Source organism: Mya arenaria, chromosome 8, assembly GCF_026914265.1.
Source record: "Mya arenaria isolate MELC-2E11 chromosome 8, ASM2691426v1".
Taxonomy (NCBI): domain Eukaryota; kingdom Metazoa; phylum Mollusca; class Bivalvia; order Myida; family Myidae; genus Mya; species Mya arenaria.
Genome location: NC_069129.1, coordinates 46,651,340 through 46,673,444, shown reverse-complemented (window position 1 = coordinate 46,673,444; position 22,105 = coordinate 46,651,340). Strand labels below are relative to the sequence as shown.

General features: G+C 34.0%; 2 protein-coding genes across 3 annotated transcripts in view; one reads left to right on the top strand and one right to left on the bottom strand.

The window, feature by feature from the left end:
- Positions 1-959: 959 nt before the first annotated feature.
- On the bottom strand, positions 960-11,467 carry LOC128243598 (uncharacterized). The gene is made up of 2 exons (XM_052961467.1): positions 11,369-11,467; positions 960-9,939 (listed from the first exon to the last, which is right to left on the bottom strand). Exon 2 carries the CDS (start codon positions 9,908-9,910, stop codon positions 5,051-5,053), a length of 4,860 nt encoding a protein of 1,619 aa, XP_052817427.1. The 5' UTR covers positions 9,911-9,939; positions 11,369-11,467; the 3' UTR covers positions 960-5,050.
- A 2,530-nt stretch (positions 11,468-13,997) lies between these two features.
- Positions 13,998-22,105, top strand: part of LOC128242923 (uncharacterized) — a 47,982-nt gene continuing 39,874 nt past the window's right edge. Inside the window, exons 1-6 of one of the 2 annotated variants that reach the window (XM_052960359.1) lie at positions 13,998-14,119; positions 17,567-17,710; positions 18,538-18,786; positions 19,328-19,380; positions 20,575-20,649; positions 21,083-21,595. In XM_052960359.1, the coding sequence (XP_052816319.1) occupies positions 17,568-17,710; positions 18,538-18,786; positions 19,328-19,380; positions 20,575-20,649; positions 21,083-21,595 (1,033 nt within the window). In that variant the 5' untranslated portion in view covers positions 13,998-14,119; position 17,567. Of the gene's footprint in view, positions 14,120-17,566; positions 17,711-18,537; positions 18,835-19,327; positions 19,381-20,574; positions 20,650-21,082; positions 21,596-22,105 lie in introns of both variants that reach the window. The other variant, XM_052960358.1, reaches the window with a different exon arrangement.

Below are 22,105 nucleotides of genomic sequence, written 5' to 3'. Positions count from 1 at the left end.
TTCAAGGGTCATAACTCTGGAGTGACTGAGGCAAGAAACTATGCCCATACACATTCAGACCAAATTTGGTGATGATTGGCCAAATTTTTTTTGTAAGTTATTGTTTGGACAAGAACAGTTTTTGGTAATTTATATAATTAAAGGGTGATTGGAGAGATATGGCTGGTGATCAAACTTTTACAAGATAATAAGCCAATACACATTCTGCCCAAATTTGGTGATGATTGGACAAAGGCTTTAAAAGTTATCATACAAGACTGATTTCAGGTAATTATATAACTAAAGGGTGATAACTCTTTCGTGACTACAGCGAGATGGCTGGTGATTGTTCTTGTCCAAAATATTATGCCAATACACATTCTGACCAAATTTGGTGATGATTGGACAAAGGCTTCAAAGGTTATTGAGCGGACAACATATTGGAAGCTGCACGCCCAAGCGCCTATATGCCCTGGGAAAAACTACAATATGTACCATATTTTTGAAATGGTCATTTAAAAATACTATGAATTTATAGCCATGACCTTTATGTTTGACCTAGACCTTTAACTTATGGACATTAGTGTAGCCATGGCAAACTTATGGACATGAGTGTAGCCATGGCACAAATTTGTGCGAAGTTATTTTAAAATCTCTCAATGCATGGTGAAGAAACAGCTCAGGCAAGACAAAATACGCAAATAAAAATTTCCGTTATCAAGAGGGAGACTCGGCATAAAGTAAATCCAGAGTTCTGGACCATGTTCACTGGTAACAATACTTGTACAAGTGGCTACATAATTGTATATACCAAGTTTCATGTAAACTATCTTTGAGCTACATTAGGTATAAGTTTTCGTACGACAATGCCCATGCTCCAACACCATCTCCGAAAAGCAGACGAGCTTTAGTTGGACAAGCCAAGTTAAGGTAATTTCCGATCAATATGGTATCGACAAACAAAAATATTCTAGAAAACTTTTATTAACAAGGAATTCATATATAAACCATTTGTAACATAAAATATGTAAAAATAACATAAGGATATGAAAAGTTATACAGAAGAAAAAGCAAAATAATGATGAAGTGAATAGCTTAATTAATGTAAGACAAAAGGAAATTAGCCAATTGACATGATAGCAGATCAGTTGTTCATGAAATTGTTATGCACAATATAGAAATAAGCATTGTAAAACTCAAGGATAACCTAAATTCCTCGCATATATACAGGTATGTGTTATGGAATGATTTTGAATGATGAAAATACATGGACATATTATAGTGCTGTCTCTTCCTTGTTAGAGCTTTCCCTGGTGTATAGAACTAATCTATATGCTACAAAGTTGTTTTTTGATTCCTATCAGAGCATTTAATTTCCATTTTTTTCTCTTCCTGTAATCCTTAACTTTACATTTCTTCACAAATAAATGTTTCTATTCAATTGCATTTTAAAGGGACTAGCTCTATCTTGGCTAGAATGTAATGCATCTGATAACAGTTATAAATATTTTACTCCTTGATACTAAAATTGTAAAAATAAATAAACATAAGTATAACAAAAATATTCTGGTTGTAGTGGTCTGCGAACCAACGCCGTACATTCAAGGAAAAAATTGAAAACTGACAACAAAACCTCACACCCACAAAGACTCATACATGAGTATTAGGAAATCTTAACTTTTAGGCCTTTTGTTGAATTGCTTTACTTACGCTAATCAAATTCATGGACTTCAAAGACAATATTTAAGCATATATATTGACAGTTGTTGAATGTTTCCAACTGTCAATATCTTAATTTTAACACGCCTTATGATTTGCCAAACTTTATTTGGACGTTCAAAAAAGAGAGCAATTTACACAAATATGAGTGAGTCCCTTTAAAACCAAACAAAAAAACATGAACAATTATTCATTTGAAATTGAAAATTAAAAGTTGAGCAAGCCTTTTTTTAACAAATACCCATTTAACAGCTTTTTTAGCAGACTAGAATTAGCAAAGTAAGAAAATCAGCATGTATACTATTCTAAGTAACTACTAATTCATTATGTGCAAATTCATCAAAATGTGCATTCAACCAAACTTGACTTCTAGGCCAAGGTCTTACCTCGACATCTGGGCCAGTGACCTGGGCTTTGCATATGGCACATTTTCATAAAAAAAGAAGAAAAAAGTAAATGTCTGGATACAAAATATGAGCATTATATTAGACTTGACCTCTAAATCTGACCTTGACCTTTATCCAATCAGTCTTGGTCTATACATTGTCCAAACGTAATGCATGACTGTGTCAAGTTACATCCAAATCTCTCCAAGCAAAACACTAAGTTTTGTGGTCCAATTGAACAAAAAGACAAATGCCATCTATCCATTACCACATATACATTTTTCTGCCATGTTATGCAGGCAACAAAATTAACATATATTTTTTTGTAAAACAAATCTCTATCTACTCAAAAACATAAAGACCATAACATATAATATAAGAAAAAAAAACATCAATAAAAGAATGATGATAAAGTAAAATGTATAAATGGTGGATTTCCTCAGTGAATGTCAAAACTTTAAAATCTCAGAAACTTTATGTTCTGCTTACAACACAACTAAATAAATAAAACATTTGTGTATCAATATTTTTTAACATATTAAAATATAACAACATCTTATCTTAAAGCTACACTCTCACAGATTTACTGTTTTGACAAAAAAAAATGTCTTAGAATGAGGTGATTTTGCATAAATATTTGAAAACCAGTCATTAAAGACTGCTGACAAAAGATCAGATCACAGTTTTTCATATTTATGTTAAAATAATCATAATGCTTTAAGAAAAATGCATAAAACATTCGTTTTTAATTGTGAGAGTGCAGCTTTAAGAGACACGGATGCACCATAAAATTATTAATAACCAAATTTCAACAAGAAATAGCCTACTTTGCAATCATCCCATGCCAAGAAAGCTTGTTTTTGATATTGTTTCTGGATTAATTTGTACATACATGTATATGTTTAACTAATAATTCCCTTTCAAATGATAAATAAAGAAAATAGGGTCATCATTCATAAAAAATTCACATACAAGTGTACATAAGATACCTTAAACTAAATAAATCTTTATCTTCAATACTTACAACTCAACAGATCTTTATCTTAAACACATTTAACTCAATAAATCTTTATCTTCAACACCCTAAACTCAATAAATCTTTATCTTCAACACTTACATCTCAGTATACTTTATCTTCAACACTTGCAACTCAATATATCTTTATCTTCAACACTTTCAACTCAATAAATCTTCATCTTTAACACTTTTAACCCAAAAACAAATGCTGTATTGTTGTTTTTCTGCATAATAAATATGTTTAAACTAACCCAAAAAATCTTTATCTTCAACACTTTTAACTCAATAAATCTTTATCTTCAACACTTTCAACCCAATAAATATTTATCTTCAACACCCTAAACTCAATAAATCTTTATCTTCAACACTTACAACTCAATAAATTTTTACTTTCAACACTTTCAGCTCAATAAATCTTTATCTTCAACACTTTCAACCCAATAAATCTTTATCTTCAATACTTTCAACCCAAAAAATCTTTATCTTCAACACCCTAAACTCAATAATTTTTTATCTTCAACACTTTCAACCCAATAAATCTTTATCTTCAACACCCTAAACTCAATAAATCTTTATCTTCAACACTTACAACTTAATAAATCTTTATCTTCAACACTTTCAACCCAATAAATCTTTATCTTCAACACTTTCAACCCAATAAATCTTTATCTTCAACACTTTCAACCCAATAAATCTAAATCTTCAACACTTTCAACCCAATAAATCTTTATCTTCAACGCTTACAACTTAATAAATCTTTATCTTCAACACTCTAAACTCAATTAATCTTTATCTTCAACACTTTCAACCCAATAAATCTTTATCTTCAACACTTTCAACCTAATAAATCTTTATGTTAACACTTTTAACTCAATAAATCTTAATCTTCAACACTCTAAACTCAATTAATCTTTATCTTCAAAACTTTAAACTTAATTAATCTTTATCTTCAACTCTTTCAACCCAATAAATCTTTATCTTCAACACCCTAAACTCAATAAATCTTTATCTTCAACGCTTACAACTTAATAAATCTTTATCTTCAACACTTTCAACCCAATAAATCTTTATCTTTAACACTTTCAACCCAATAAATCTTTATCTTCAACACTTTCAACCCAATAAATCTAAATCTTCAACACTTTCAACCCAATAAATCTTTATCTTCAACACCCTAAACACAAAAAATCTTTATCTTCAACACTTTCAACTCAATAAATCTTTATCTTCAACACTTTCAACCCAATATATCTTATCTTAACACTTTTAACTCAATAAATCTTAATCTTCAACACTTTAAACTCAATAAATCTTAATCTTCAACACTTTCAACCCAATAAATCTTAATCTTCAACACTTTCAACCCAATAAATCTTTATCTTCAACACTTTCAACCCAATAAATCTTAATCTTCAACACTTTAAACCCAATAAATCTTAATCTTCAGCACTTTCAACCCAATAAATCTAAATCTTCAACACTTTCAACCCAATAAATCTTTATCTTCAAAACTTAAAACTCAGTAAATCTTTAACTTCAACACTTTCAACTCAATAAATCTTTATCTTCAGCACTTTCAACTCAATTATCTTTATCTTCAAAACTTAAAACTCAGTAAATCTTTATCTTCAAAACTTAAAACTCAATAAACTGCTTTTTTTAACACTTAAAACTCAATCATTATGTACATCAACATTAAAAAATCAATAAATCTTGACCTTCAACACTTAAAACTCTATACATCTTTATCTTCAACAAATATACATCTCAATAATGATCTTTATCTTCAACCTTAATTATGATTCCTTTGATGGTAGCATTAAACAAAGTATTTACAAACTAATATTATGCATCAAACTATTATAAATTTAACATTAAAGGACTAACGCAACACTTTCATGTCTACCTCCCTCTCAATAATGTTTCTATAACTATCAACTTCCCATTAATTATTCATCTGTTAGTTCTTGCTTCACTTTTACAGTGTCTATATTTTTATCCAAATTGTTCTTATCTTCACCAACCTCATCCTCATTGTCAATGTTGGTTTCAACAATGAAATCTTTCACATCAGGCTGGGATTCTCTAGACATAGATTTTGCTCTCATATGACCTTCATTCACTGTTACAAGAAATCCATGTTCTCCTAGATCATCAAGCTGTTGATCGTCTTCATAACTATCTACCTTCTGTAACAATACAGGAGTCACCCCATCTCCACCCTGGCCAGGATGGATAATAAGTAGCTGAGCACCATTAATCATATCCTGCTGTAAGTCAACCTCTTGTTTAATCCCACCAATCAAAGCCGACTCGAAATTCATAGTTTCACTTTCTACAACCATATCATGTATTGGTTGCGTATTTACCACTGGAGTTGTAGACTTTCTTGCAACTTGTTTGACTCTTTTGTTTTTTCCAGAATGTTCTACAAACTCCTCCACCTGATCTGGAGCAGGCAGCTTTCTTTTCTTTGGTGGTTTTACAGGAACATATTTGTACTTAGGTTCTCCAGCTTTCACATTACCCTTTGCTTTACCTTGCTTTTTAGGTGATGAACTTTGCTTCGCTCCAATTTTGAGATTGTCGAGATGACTGACTTCAGAGATAATACTTTCAAGAGCAGCAAAACTATTCCTTTCAGCATCATCACCACCTTTTCCATGTCCAATTTTTACTTTCAAAACATTCTTTTTGCCTTTCTTGGTAGGACTTTTTTTCTTCTTCAATGGTACAGCTTTCTTTGCTTTAGATTTCACGTCTAGGTTGCCTTTTTTTGTCTTTGGGCTTGCTTTTACTGTTTTTGCCTTCCTGGATACCTTCAATACATCCTTTTTTACAGACTGCACAGTTTTTGATTTCTTAGCTACCTTCAACTTAGCAACACTTTTTCTTTTCCTCCCAGATTTTGTTAGTGTCTGATCTTTATTTGGATTAATTCTTTTTCTCCCCCTTGCCTTTGTTATTACTTTATTTTTCACATTCTTTCCTTCCGATGTTTTCTCTTGAAGTGCTTTTGATACATCTTCCCTTTTAACTCTTTTTGGTTTATTCAGAGAAACCTCTTCCTCCGAATCACTGCCTACTTCCAGTTTCCTTTTCCTAATAGTAACTCTCTTCTTTTTATGCTCCTCAAATTTCTTGCGTCTGTTTTTCAGAAATTTGGACAGTCTTTTGTATCCCTTTGGTGGATGTCCCCTTGGAATTGGAGGTAGAACCCCAGTTTTTCTTAGGTATTTTTTTTGTTTCTCTGCATCTTCTTGGTTCATTAGTTTATAATCCATGAACCATGTCTTCGGCTTTTTCCCATTTTTGTCATAATTGAAAGCAAATCCTTTTGTAGCTAGAGATAACCTTAAATCTCCGTACAAAGCAATCAAAACAATCTTCTTCCCATCAGAATCATTCACACACAGTGGTTTATCTTGATCTGATTCCATGAAGTTTTGACTAACAGTTTCATGCATTACGTCTTCCAATGGTTCAGTCTTTATATCAGTCAAAATGGCTTGATCCACTTCAGATTCAGGTTCTATTTTAGCATGACCAGTGTCAGCTTCAGCATCTATTTTGCACTCTTTCTGCACGTTTATGTCACCAATTATGGCCTTTTTAGTTTCATCTGTCAGCTCCTGACTTTCAGCAAGAGGTTTCCTATCTTCATCATCATCATTTACAATTTCTATATTGAGAAGACTCATGTCAATGTCCGTATTAGATCGCATCTTTTCCACTTCTTCTCTGCTATGTTCACGTTCTCTCTCCAAGTGATTCAGAAGTTGTCTGTATCGTTTAAAAGGCTTCCTACACAACTCACAGAAGTAGCAATACTCTGAGTGGTACGCCCCAATATGGGGCAGTAAATTCATGGGATCTGGTGCGCCGAAGGGACAAAGGGGACATACGTATGGACGAGACGAGAGATCATGAGTGACCATGTGGATTGCAAGGTAGCGCCTGGTTCTAACTCTGTGTCCACAGATGTTGCATTTAAAAGGCCTGATGTCCGCATGAACCATCATGTGTTTCTTCAATGAAATCTTACTTTTGAACTTGTTTCCACAGTTGTCACATTCAAATTTTTTTTCACCCACGTGGACAAAGCGTACATGCTTGTTCAAACTTGCTTTATCCTTATATCCCTTTTGACACAGATGACAAATAAAGTCTCTAATTGTCTTGTGAGTCCGCATGTGTTTAACCAAGTCAGAGTTAGTTTTTGTTGCAGCCGTGCATCCTGGATGGTTGCATTTGAAAGGTTTAACATCACTGTGTGACAATCTGTGACTAGTTAACTCCCAGTTTCTCTTGCAGGTAAAATCACAAGTATCACACTTAAGTGGTTTTTCATGGGAATGAGTCAGCATGTGTTGTGCCAGATCTTGCCTTTGTTTCGCTCTGTATGGGCACAGAGAACAGGGGAAAGGCCTTTCATTTGAATGCTTTATTTTGTGATACTTAATGTTCCTCTCATAGTTTGAACGATGACCACAAATGTCACAAACATATTTAAACTCAGTAGAATGCACGTGCCTCTTATGTTTCCTCAAGTCCTGTTTGTTACTGGAGGCATATGAACAGTTTTCAAAATCACACTTGAAATGTTTTTCACCACCATGCATCTTAGTCATGTGGTAGTAATAGAAATCACTCTCCGCACGTAATAACTTGTCACAAAGCTTGCATTTCTTTGTAGGATGGGCTTGAACCGTATGCTGCGCTCTATCCAATTTACTGACCCCAACATAAGGACAAAGCCTGCATTTTAAGGAATCCTCACTTTTTCTCTTCATTCTGAAACCTGGAATTGACCGGGTTCGCTTCACCCTTTGTACTTTTGGTTTCTTTTTACTAGTTGAGGTTTCACGTTTGGGCTCCTTTGCTAAGAAATAATCATCGCTGATATTCACTTCTTCTAGTTGGTATTGATTCAAGTTTAGATTGGCGGTGCACGCTCTCTTTTCCCTGTCTTTTCTATCACCAAGATACACTGCCTCAACATACTTCCAAGGGTCGAAATCCACATCATTTTCATCATCAGATGGAATACTGTCTTCAACAACACTGTCAACTTCCTCTGGCTCTTCTCCTTCATTTTCAAGTTTAACCTGCTGGTTTTCATTTGTCTCCTTTTTACATTTTGGACTTGCTTTTATTTTCTTTTTGATCAGTTTACGTTTATAACTCGGCTTTAAAATCACTGAAGCATTCTTGAGATAAGTCTCACTTGTGTCTTTTACAGGATACAAGTCAATTTTTACATTTCCATAGGATCTGTAAACATTTTCTACTCTGTGGAGTTTAAGTGAACATGGCTTTGTGCAATACTTCAGCTTAAACTGTGTAACCTTATTTGCAAGACATGTCTCCATTGTAGATTCAATTCTTTCAACTGACTTCTCCCTTAACTTTGTGACATTTGCAGATTTCTCACTGATTGTACCATCTGCGCCTGATGTTTTTTCAGTTTGTTTGATCATCAATTTGTCAGTCTTACCACAATTAACTTTTGGTCTGCCTCTAGGTCTCTTCTCTATTTGTATCGTAGTTTTACCATCAGAAACAGGCTCAGTCTTACCACGATTAACTTTTGGTCTACCTCTAGGTCTCTTCCCTATTTGTATCGTAGTTTTACCATCAGAAACAGGCTCAGTCTTACCACGATTAACTTTTGGTCTACCTCTAGGTCTCTTCTCTATTTGTATCGTAGTTTTACCATCAGAAACAGGCTCTTCTGGTACAGTACATCTACTATGCCCTATGCTTTTCACAGTTAAACTACTCTTAAAGCAACGTTCCACTCCCTTTGATTGACTTAATACACTGTTCTGTAAGACTGGTTGCTTGTTGATTTGTTTGACTGGTTTCTTGTTATTTTGTACAACTGGTTGCTTATTGTTTTGTATGACTGGTTGCTTGTTGCTTTGTGTGACTGATTGCATGTTTTTTTGTACGAGTTGTTTATTGTTCTGAACAATTGGTTGCTTGTTGTTTTGTACAAATATTGGATTGGTGTTCAGTCTTTTATTGGATTTCTCTGCAGGTTTAATGATACAATCCCTGCTACTAGGTTTATTCCCAGGTATCGCTTTGACACCTTTGGAATTGTTTGAATTAACAGGTTTCCATGTTTTTTTCGTACACTTTGGTGGTTTTGATGAATTACTATCTGATTTTTCCCACAGTGTCTTTAATTTACCAATGTTGGAAAAGTCTAGAGTGAGTACATTCTCCTGGGAAATATTGGTAGGTTCTGAGCGTGGTATGTTACACACTTCAGAGGATTTGTTCAAAGCTACTGGACGCAATCCTGCGTTTACTTCTGGCTGAACTATGTTAATTTCTATGGACTTAAAATCAGCACAGCCTGTTTCATTGGACAGATTCTGATTTGAAATTAAGTGATCTACAAGTTGAGGCATGTTTTGGTTTTCACTCACTGACGACCCAGACAAGTGAAAAACAGAAGATTCGCAACCGAAGTAATCATCCTCTGATGCATTATTATGCTTCATTGTGCTTTCAGGCTCTGACATAACTTTTCTTCTGTCTTGGATTTCGTTTTTCGATATTGTAGATTTTAACATACTGTTTTGGATTTCAGCATCACTATGGGTTTCAACAGCTTTGACACTACTAACTTCCTTAGAAGATTTGTCAGCACTAAATAAATTCACATCATTTCCTGCTAAGTGTCCTTCAGGCATTTCTTCAGGAGCTTCTGTTTTAAGCACTGGCAGTAAAATATCCATGGTGGTTAAAAACCCAGGTCGTGGGACATTTGCGTCTTTACCAGTTTCTTCTGCCATTTTGTCCTCAAAATCTCAGGAGTTCTATTCTGAAAAAAATAAAACAAAACCTTTTTTACATTCTATAAGATTATTTATCAACAGCTCGTCAAAGTGGTCAGCACCAAACAATTTTTGGCCCTTTCCTGGTGATTCCCATGTATCTTTTTGGCAAGTTCTTCGACCTATGTGGTAAGGAACATGTGATCAAACTTTCACTGACAACCTGCATAGCTCGAACTCTGGGTCAAGTATTATAACCTTGACCCACAGATTGACATGTGAATAAGTGCTGCACTTTCCTTAGATGGATAAGAGCCAAGTCATATCTACTTTTCATTGGGTTTAGGAGATATGAACAGAAAATGAATGGCTCTTTAAACTATTTAAACCAAATTATTTTTTGCATTTTGTTTTGAATGTAGAATAGAATATTTGTCAGTTGCCAAAGTGTTTATTAATATCATCTGAGGGGTGTAGGATATATGAAGCAGACATAAAACACAAGCCTTGAGGCTCAGAATATAATTAATGTAGATTCTGCAAGTCTTCTTGTAGTATAGTTAAGTAGCTATCAGAGAGTTGAAGTAACACAAAGATTTCATGATATTTATGACTGGATTAAATCCATAAATCTCTGATTGGATTTAAATGACATGCTAATGACAATCCTTTGGATTATATAAAACATGTTATACTCAGCTACAACCCAGAATATCAATAAAAACAAATCAATACGTTGCAGAGTTCAAAAAGTTGGACAAGTCAGTAGTCACAATGCACAAACAGCTTCTTTTTTCTTTTGGGGGGGGCCCCCCCCCCCCTGTAATTGTAATTGTCCAAGTGAATTTTTCAGGATTGTCAATATTTGAGAAACTATATATGTAATACACCAGAACACACCATTTTAGACTAACAATAGACAAACCCTTTTAACCCCATGTAAACCATATATTTTTCAAATCTGGGAAAGGTGTGCACATAGAAAGTTGCGCACCAAAATGCACTTCTAACGCCAAATATCTTGGGTCCACCGCTGATATTTGACTAAAGTTTCTGGGAAAGACAAGACCTTTGCCTGTTTCCTATGCAAAGGAGAGCATTATGAAAGGGACATAAAAATGCTTTTGATAAAAGAATGGACAATGAAAGATGTTCCTCTTTACCATTTTGTTTTAATATTTATCCAGATTTATTACATTGACCCATTTTCAATTCCATCCATTATAATTAACTATACTTAAGTTACCCCTTGTGACTAACATACAACAACAATCTATGGCATAAACATCGGCTATGAATTGATCATTTGTTCAGCTTACTTGCACTGTATACCAGTTTATAATGAATCTCAAGAATAAAAGGGGAGTGAGAACATGCCCCTGTCTTAATCCATTTCAGCCTCGTTTTAATTCGCCATATAATTATCAGGGACTGTTGCTAATGTAAGCATTATCAATGAAATATAACGCTTTATACCTGATATTGAAAACTTTGCAATAAATGCTGGCAATAATAAGTGCATCATTATCGTCCAGCTTCGCATTGTTATTGTTTTTGTGTAGCACGGGTTCGGACAATGGTCACAGTGTAGTAAACATTTAAGAGGCCATTTTTACATAATGCATGGGTAACTTCCCATTTCAGTTGAAAATACATATCGTACATACCTCTGTGATGAATTCTAGGACTGTTTTGATCGACATGTATTAAATCCATGGTAGGTTAAGACAAAAACAAGACGTGGGTCTGCTGCTAAGTTATTCTATAAGTGATGCCCTGTGGTTGAACAACTCGTCAACTGTACACGTATTTATAAAAGTATAAAAAAATTATTGTTTATAATATAACTGAGACCAAATAGACAACTATTGGTCCCAGAATTATTTTTTTAAAGAGTTACGTACATTGCAAACAATGAACAAGTTAATAAATAGTATACGTAATGGTATCCGGACATTTCAACCCCTGGGTAGTTCAACCCCTGACACATTTCAGAACTGCCATCTCGACCCCTGATACATTTTGTGTGTTGATATTTCAGTCTCTTCTTGAATTTTTATTTAGAATATTTCATTGGGGAATGGTAAAGCATTTATAATGTATACGGTAAAACTGTGGGAAAATGCTCATACACATTCAAATACGCGTACAGTTTAACAGGGTCACACATTAAAACTTATTTTGGTGTCTGTGTGTGTGTGTGTGCGTGCGTGCGTGCGTGCGTGTGTGCGCGTGCGTGTGTGTGCGTGCGTATACTAAGTACTTTTTACAAGCGTTCGGTAAGATAATACTTCTTTAAGTCGGCAAGGCAAGGTAAAATGAACATAATTAAGTCTGAAGAACGTTTTAACCGACTATTTTCTAACAATTTATAGTACCAAGAGATGTAAAACAGCTTGATAGAGGAATACAAATTATTAAGACATAAATACTAAAAATTATGATTGTATGCATAGTAGCCCAGCTAAAACAGATGTATTACATGCACATTAGGCAAATAAATAGAAATGAAACCATGATATAAATATGAAAGACATTACGTAGAAATAATAATCTGCTATACGTCATCACAAAAAGTAATATATATACACAGTTATAATCAAGGTAATGACAATAAATCTAACGTTTGTTGTCAGCAAAAGTTTGCATTAGAGTCGAATTGTTTAAACATAGTTTTGAGAGTGATTTATAGTGGTATAGGTGTCCGCCTCTCACCTTCATGGGGTTCGGCGAGTAAATGAAAAGTTCGCCAAAATGACCGCGTAGGAAACCAACCCAGGTAAGCGACCACAAATTTACAAGCACTATATCTTCATATACAATATTTTCAAATTACTATAATATTCAAATCATTCAAATTTGAAAGGGAATATAACGGTTCGCCTAATCGTTTACATATGTATATATTTTATAATTATTGAAAACCTTAAAGGCCTAGTTTAAGAAATGTTTGGCATGACAATTCCCCGCTGCACAAATGTGTCACAGCAGGGGGTCATTGCAATAAAATTGTATTATTATTTGAAAAAGTAAACTACAAACTATAAGTCAGATTACATAAAGAAGAAAAATGGTAACTGCCATAACTTTTTCTTTAGTGATTTTTCAGTCCTTCATTTTACATACTATTTATCAGAACGTTTAGCAATACTCTTTCCAGTGATGCAAAACATAAATGGGTTCACAAAAATATAAATAACGGGCAATGGCATTATTCAATCGAAACACCTCGGCCAGTATCCAATAAGAATTGGCTATCTCGAAGTTTTCCGGAGATGGCGGGGTTGTTGGTTTATACTAATGTATTTTAGCTCGATTGTGACGAAAGCTGATAGCTTATAGAATCACTCTCGAGTCCGTTTCCTGGGCAGTAACCAGTACTGTGTCCTTTTTGAGAGGCTATGAGAAAGTACCCCTGCTGGGGATCGAACCCACAACCTCTTGGGTGAGAGGCGGGGTTGTTACGATTCAATGTTGTATTACTACAAACGGAACACCTCGGCCAGTATCAAACAGGAAATGGTCTATCTCGAAGCTTGCCGGAGATGGCGGAGTTGTTACGATTGGCATTAATAAACAAAAATCGTGTTTGAACATCGGGTTCCTTAAATAAGCTCTTCACAATTCAGGTTTAATTGTTATTTAAAGCCCCTTTTAATCACGGACTGTGTTATAAATAAGTATTTGTTGAATTGATAAAACAATGACACAATTTTGCATCTGTGATAAATGTTATATGTTGACCTTTGCCAATTTGTATTTAAAAGGACCCCATTGGAAATAAGTTGTAAAATTTAATGGGCTATCCTGTGATAATATGTACTGTACAGTAAATGTCTTAATCTTTATGTTGTTCTATTTGAATTGCAAATTATTTAAAACTTAATATCTTCCTTTTGTGATACATGTATTTTTATTTAATTACTCTGAAATAACTATACATTTTATAGATGTTATACTGTAATTGTTTTGATTTTTATTTCTCTCTAAATTGGTATTGTACAAATAAAATGAAATAGTTTTATACACACTGACCCACTAGGGCTATTAATCTACGGCGATATTTTAGTACGCACCGTCTGACATGATATTGACCAATCAAATTCTTTGTTGCAAATCGTGTTGTAGCTGAGAAAATTGAAACTTGCGGGAAACTTTAACTTTTTGTCCTTTCTACCGTTTTTGGGCGATAATAAATTGACTCTATGAGTTGTAAAATATAACAACGTAAGTATCCATCAAATGCCATTCAAGTCTGAATTTGTTTGACTTTCATTTTGAGGGAAGCAACACAATTTTTCGACAGGTCTGTGACTGCTGTCAAAAATACTAAATTATTTGAATGTTTGTAATATGAAGTTGATTTAGGGTTCAAAGAACTTCAGGTGTTCATGACATTATTCACATAGTCTCACAAATGGATGAAAAAACAGTTGCAGTCATGAGAAGCCGTACCAAATTTAAATCTATTAGTTGTACCACTTCGAAGTTTTTTAATATTTAGAAGAGTTGTCCCTAGTCTAAAATAATAGACGTGTTATACGGGATTCTTCCAATCCCTAACGTCTAAACGGGAATGTGCAAAAAACGGGGGTGTTTTAAAAATATTGAAATTGTTTTAAGTGAAGTATTTTATGGTTGAAATTGATCATAAAGAGTTATATTCATATTTTACCATGTAAGTGTACTGGTTGAGAAGCAGTTTCCGACGGAAAGCAGTTTCCGACAAATCGCTTTTTCGCATACTTTCTTTTGATCTTCATAAAGAAGGTATTGTAATTCAATTATATGGTTACTAGGCAATCAAAAGTTGAAGTTTTTACCGAGACACGTAAATAACTTTTATTATTATTTAATGTTTAATGTTTATTTTTCAATTTGTACACAAACTTGCACGTGGGGGATCGTCACGCGCAGCGCATTGCGCATGCGTGTGAACCTAATTTGCATATCTATGAATAGCTACAAGGTTGTCCTAAATTGACTTATACAAACGATGATCATTGTGTACATATTTGCGAACACTGTTGTCATGCTAGTTTCACACCCACATTCACTAAAATGATTACAAACACAAGTTCTTATTAGAAATGAAACAAATTATCATTGATATAATTTAGTGTCTGCCTGATTTCCAGAATGATGATTGACTGGCGTAAGTTTTTAGGTTTAATTTTTGGTAAATGCTGAAAAATTAAATAATAGTTCTCGTACTGTAGTCTTCTATTTAGTATATTAAATAAACGGATAAAAAAACACACAATAGGCACCTAAAATCTGCCGCGTATTTGATTTGTCGGAAACTGCTTCTCGTCAACAGCTAATCAAAACAGTGTAAGTACCCTCTTGGCGCCCCCATTAGATACACTATATGTGACGTCACACATGTGAAAAATATATCGACAATAGCAGCTTGAGCTGTAGTTATCTAAAATGTAAACAATTTTAGTAGAAATTTTAACACGTATGAATAAATCAATAAACACTTGTAAAAACTGTCGGAAACTGCTTCTCAACCAGTAATGTTATTTTGCACTAAACAAGCATTTACTGCATTAAAACAAGTTTTTTACCTTTCCAATAAAACGAAAGTTGACTGTCACAGATAACAATTATGCGAAGGGGAACAACTCGATACAATCGTAATAACTCGGCCTCCTCCGACAAAGCTTGGAGATAGACCTCATTATACAATCGTAACAACTCGGCCATGGCCGAAATGTTCCGAGCGATTTAAAACTGTGCCCTGAAGCCTTGCAGGTGCCCTTCATGTATATATCATTATGTTTTGACAGAATGAAATGAAGAAAAGCTGTCAAACTCATAATTATTCGTTGGATATTTATTTTTTGTGTACGGAACTAATATAAAACAACATTATCTGGTAATATTTCTTCTTTTTATGATATTTTATAGACGCAATATGCTTTAACCCGGAATCTCGATCGGAATAACTCTCACTTTTCGTACAATACAATTTGTACGTGAAGTATTTGCCATATCAAAAACCTAAAAAAAAATCTGTCAATGTACAATTATTTGGACTACAAGGCTATGACGCCATTTATACTACAAACGCATTACTTGGGTAGATGTTTTCAAATTCGTGAAAAATGTATTTAAAACAGATAAATTCACTACAAACAAGTGTTTACACTGCAAATAACGTAGTTTTACTGATCCCAAATTAATTGCCATAGAAACCAACCATATTTTCCACAAAACATCCTTAAAAAGTCGCTGGTTGTTTCATCTGCTGTGTAAACATTTCATCAAGGATAGTCACATGACCTTAATTCTTGTAGTTAAGGCAAAGCAAACTTGTAATATGTGTTTACATGAGCCATAGTCTTAGTGTCAAAATAAAGAAATTATTGAATGTTAATTTCTGTTTTAGGCACATACCCAAGCAGTGATTAAGCAAGACAGGATTTATTTTCCAACTGCCCTTAAACATGCTTATGTCCAAAATAATCAGAGAGGATGGCACTTATGTTCTTAAGTCATCTAGATTGTTCACTGTCCCTAAAAACACACTTAAAGAGACAGTTATGTCTTGGGAATAAATCAAACTATCCCCTACCAGGGGTAATTTGACATTGTATATTGTTTATGTTTACAAAATACTGTAAATATTTTATTACAAGTTAACATTTTGAAATTAACATTTTTGAAGATATAAATGACTGTTTTTCACAAAAAACAATTAAATTAAAAGAATGTTGGCCTAATTTAAAACGTGCTGACCTAGATTACGTCAGAGCTCGCAAATCAAGGTACTAGAATCAAGATGGCGGCCTAGTTTAGGTGTCTGTGCTCTATTGACAATATTTTCGTGAACTTTTGACCTGTTGTGCTTAAATACTTGTGGAAATATGGATGAATAAATGGCATGTCTGATAAAAGTAATTAAATTAGTTCATTGTTTTGTTCAATTTTATTATTTTTGATTAATTCCTTACATCCACGAATCATGGTTAGTCGAGGGTAATTTAGCTTCATTTTATGGTCTTTCATAGACATAATATGCTTTAACCCAGAATCCTAATCACAATTTATACACGAAGGATTTGCCATATAAAAAATTGTAAAAAAATCTTTCCACGAAAAAGCTTTAAAACAACGGAAACTTCACATTATTCCAATTATTTCAACTACTTTGATTATGATTATTTTGACAACATTAAAAAATACATAATACAACTAATTTTACTGTCTATTACATCAATAAATAAAGAGATTTTAACAACAGTGCTTGGGTAAGTTTTGGAATCATAACATACAAAGATATTAATATTTCGACTGTCAAATATTGCAAAGGTAGACATACGGGCCTATCTACCATACAAACTCATAAGCCACATATAATTATATTTTCATCATACGTGGTTATAATTGAAACAATCTTCTAGTTGCTAAGTTTCTGCTATATAGTATGGTCAGGGTTTTTTTAATACTTTTAGACTTTCAATAGTATGGTCAGTTTTTAATACTTTTGGACTTTCATATTGAAGAAAATTTTTTTTTTTTGTTAAGGTGATTTTTTTACCTTTTGAATAATAAACAATTGCTTAATGAAAATAAAATGATGAATAGAAATGAAATATTGAAATTTAAGGTTAAAATGCAGTAAATTTAAATTTGTTTATAGAGTGTTATACATGTATGTTTCAGGATGGATGTCCGAGAGTCGCTCAATGTTGAGGAGAACCTCTCGGTTATCACAGGTGAAGGCCAGCTGTCCTTTGTGGAGTCTGACAGTTTCTATGCCCGAGCTCCACCCCAGGCCGCCTCTACTGTAGGCAGGACTAAGGCCAGGTCAGTGTAGTATGTTGTAGGTGAATAACAGTGGTCGAAGACTTGGGTTAAATGATGACAGTGTTGTAGTATGTTGTAGGTGAATTCTGTTCAGAGGCCGAAACATCTGATAAATGATGATAGCGCTTGTTCACAATTATTTTTTATCACATTCTTTATGTGACAGCCTGACTTGTTGCATTTTCCAAACTTGTCGAAAGTGTAAGGATCAAGGTTTATCTAACCAAATCTAATTTAGACCTAAAAAACAAAAACTTTCTGTTCTGGTTACACGGCCCTACCTACGAAATAGGCGCCAATGTAACAGTTTTTATTGTCTGTTGGTTTTAATATGTAGTTTACAAAGCTCTATACTGAATTTTAAAACAGGTAGGGTAGGTAGGTAGGCTTCTTTTTTTAAATAAGCTTTTTGTGAGAACTTGATTGTCATCATCGGATAATGGTGATAAAATACTCTCTTACAGGACAACAAATATCAAAGAATAAAGTTCAATGAAAGAGCTTCTTTTAATTAATTTTCTTTTTTTAAAAAGAAACTCATTTTTAAGTCACAAAAACCTGATACACCAGCTATTCTTCAGTGATCAAAATTAGCACAAGCCCAAGGCAGCCTTCATGTTGCTTTTGCACAACTGAAAGGGCCCTTTCTCTCAATTAACAAGAAGCTGGGAAAAAACTCTTCTTTCGAAAAATTATTTCAATGACTCATGAGTTGTATATGTAGAATATAACAAAAAGAGATGATATACATTTATTAAACATGAAAGTTCTTTTGATCACTGTTTGTTAGTCCTTAAAAAAAGATAAAGTTCCAACATCACCTACAGGAGGCAGTTTCAACCGGATACTGAGAGTGGTTCATTCTTGGAAGAAGCTCCATACAGGAACACCCGAACACAACTAAGTGATGATGACACAAAGATCAGGATTTCATTCAGTGCCTTGGATACTGGAACCAGACCGAAGGTTCCTAGGTCAACAACTGGTTCCCAGCAAAGTACATTGACAAATTCACAGGCACTTCCTGGTTTAGATAAAGGAGACCAACCCCCGGGCGTTACCCCTTTTGGCGAATGGTCAGTTGTTTTAGATTGGTGTAGGGAAAATGTTCAAGAAAAAGAGGAGTAAGTTAGGTGTGAAATGGTATGCTGTTGTCAGTTAACTTTTTAATGCTTGATATTGGAGTTCTGGCTGTTGTTGAACTTAACTGTTATCACACAAATTTTTATTGTGTTTGAGTTTATTATTTAATGTTGGATTAGAATGACAAATCTGTGTTTTGTGATAGTTATAAAATAAATGCAAGCTATTAATGAAGTCATAATGTTTTTACAGCCTGCTTTTTAACTTAGAAGTTTGTTAACTGTGTTCGTAACATTATCAGTAATAGACTAATTCTATGAGAATTTATAGATAAATACAAAGATAGTACATGTTACAATTATATTTTGTTCACAGACAGTAAGAAAACATGGATTTATTTACAGCTGACATTTTAACAACTTCAGTAATTTGTTGACAAAATTAGTTTTCAAATTTATACAGCTTTTTTTTTCTTTCCTTTATTCACAAAGTTGAAAGCAATGTTATTTGATGTTCTTTATTTCACTTTTATAGGTCAGTGAATGATGGGCAGTCTTCATTGGGAATTCTTAACCTGGACGACATGGGTAAATTCATTTCTACAATGACATTTACCTCATGTCAGCAGTATTGTTTGAACAGAGAAAAGGAGATATTGCCTTTGCTTTGGTGGAATTTAGGGTTCCCAATTAGTTTCATTTGAACCATCTCAAATAGTAAAGTAACCGACCAGCTTCAACTTATTCTACTTAAAATTCACTTATTTTTCCAAATTGCCGATAGAACCTTTAATTTTATATGAATAGCTTGAACAATTAAAGCTCTTTGACTAACATCATTAAGCAATTTCTGCGGACGAGCGGTGTTATCAATAAGAAGCGGCTGCTGGCCAAAATGGCCGCAAAATAGAAACCACGTTATTAAAAAAAAAAGTTTTCATATTTACTTTTGAAAATGATGTTTTATGGCTCAAAGCGTTAAACACTTTAAAAAAAAATTCAGCTGTTTACCAAACAAATGAAATATGTCCTATTGTAAGTACACTTAAATGACTGAATTGAAGGTGATGATGCCAAAATGAGCTGAGACAAAAAAATAAGAAAGGTCAGAACTGTCAAATTGTGAAAGTGCAGCTTTAAGATGGTAAGAAGGTCATGGGTTTGATCCCAACCAGGCACCGTTCTCTTGGCCTCTAAAAAAGTGACAATGGGGGGCTGTTTTCAATATTCCCCTTAGATTTCACTCAATTTAAAGATTATAATGCAAGTGTTTAAATTGGCCTTTAAAAATAACTGGCCAGGCCTAAAAAAAAAATACATTTGGTTCGGGTTACCCGACCCTACCTACGGAATAGGCGCCGACCCTACCGTTTTTATAGTCAGTTTGAAAAAAAATGAAAAACTAAAAAAAATAAATATATATTTCGTTTTTTTTTTAATTGCTTTTTAATATTAACTTTAAACCTTAAATGCTTGTACAGAAGATAGCTTTAACACCATTCTCCAATGATGAAAATTATATTCTTATATAAAACCTAATAAAAAAAAAAAAAAAAAAAAAAAAGCCTACCTACCCTACCTTTTTAAGGATGAAACCCTAACCAAACAAATTTTTTTTTTAGGCCCGAATAGCCTTAATGGGATCACCGAGGCGTGTCTAAGGATAAGGATAAGAACGATATTGATAACCCCAGTACTGGTTTTTACCGAGGTAGTGATTTTTTCTGTTTGGAAATTTTGTATTCCTACACATATATGTTCATGAATACACTGTGTTTACAGATCTGTCCTCCAACAACCTATTGCTAGATTCTCCTAGAAAAACTCAGTCAAATTACGTGACCGGGGATAACGATGGTATGTACATTAATGTCCTCAACTGACAAATAAATGTTTATCAGAATGCATATATTTTAATATTTGTATTAATGTCCAGGCATCTGCTCATTTTTTGTCTGCTAACTTAAAGAAAGAAACAAAAGAAGGGTCATTAGGATGTGATTTGACTTTTGCAGATCCTGCTGATCTGATGGTGCCCAGGGACACCACCCCCGCCCCCTCCCGCAATTTTTTTAAAAGTAAATATATGATTAAATTATGTTAAATTAAGTTTGCTTATGTTTCATGCACTTTTAATGTTCACCCTTGCTAGACACACGGCTGGGGCTTTGGCCAAACTGAACAAACTATGCGTCAAAAGGTATGCACTGACCATGCTGTGTTGGAGGCATGCGTTTTGTGGGAATGCTACTCGTTTAATGTTTTTACCTCCTACGTTTTTTGATTTCAGAATACAAAGGGCCAACACAACCTAAGACAGAAGTTGGCAAATATGATCTGTCTATGAACTCCCACACTGACCCATGGAAACATGAGGGATCTTCTCAAAGGCTGGAGGGATCATCCCAGAAACTAGAGGGATTATCTCAAAGGCTTGATGGGTCCTCACAAAGATTTGAGGGATCATCTCAGACATTAGAGGGCTCATCTGAACAAAGATCCTCTCAACGGCTAGACAGATCATCTCAAAGACATGAGGGGTCATCTCAAAGACTTGATGGATCTTCACAAAGACTTGAGGGGTCATCTCAAAGACTTGATGGATCTTCACAAAGACTTGAGGGGTCATCTCAAAGACTTGATGGATCTTCACAGAGACTTGAGGGGTCTTCTCAAAGACTTGAGGGTTTGTCTCAGAGGCTTGATGGATCATCTCAGAGATTGGAAGGAAATGTACAACCATTTGCTAGATCTCAGCTAAACACAGTAAAGAAAAACACGGACCTACCCACAACTAGACATGGTAAGTTTTAATTTTAAACATTTATATAATGACAATATGCCATTCATTGATTTTAAATAATAGATTGCATAAAATAGCTAATTAATAACATGTCTATCACAGGGGTGTAGAAATTAATTCAAGTAGCAGGGAATATCCTAAAAGTAGGCGGGGGGTCTGGGTGTCCTCCCCCTGTTAGGGTCAAGGGGCTACGCCCTTTGTGGGATGAATTTAAGCCTTTTTAACCAAACATTCTAGTCTTCTGGTGCATGTTTATTTTGTAACAGGGAACCTTAACATAAATGTACTATAATATGATACTGAAACTGAGTACTATCCCCTCACCCACCAGTGAGGGCTAACTAATGAACCAAACTACTGTCAAATTCAGATTCAGGATAATATATAACATTCCAGACCACATGCCTTGACATTTGCTAGCTATTCCCTCCTAAAAATATATGTAATTTCTTCTCTACCAATTATATACTTTCAGCCACTGAATCACTATTAACCTCTGAAAATTAAACA

What these genes read in the sequence shown, in the direction of transcription:
- LOC128243598 (XM_052961467.1), bottom strand. Translation starts at nt 9,910, where the DNA reads ATGGCAGAAGAAACTGGTAAAGACGCAAATGTCCCACGACCTGGGTTT.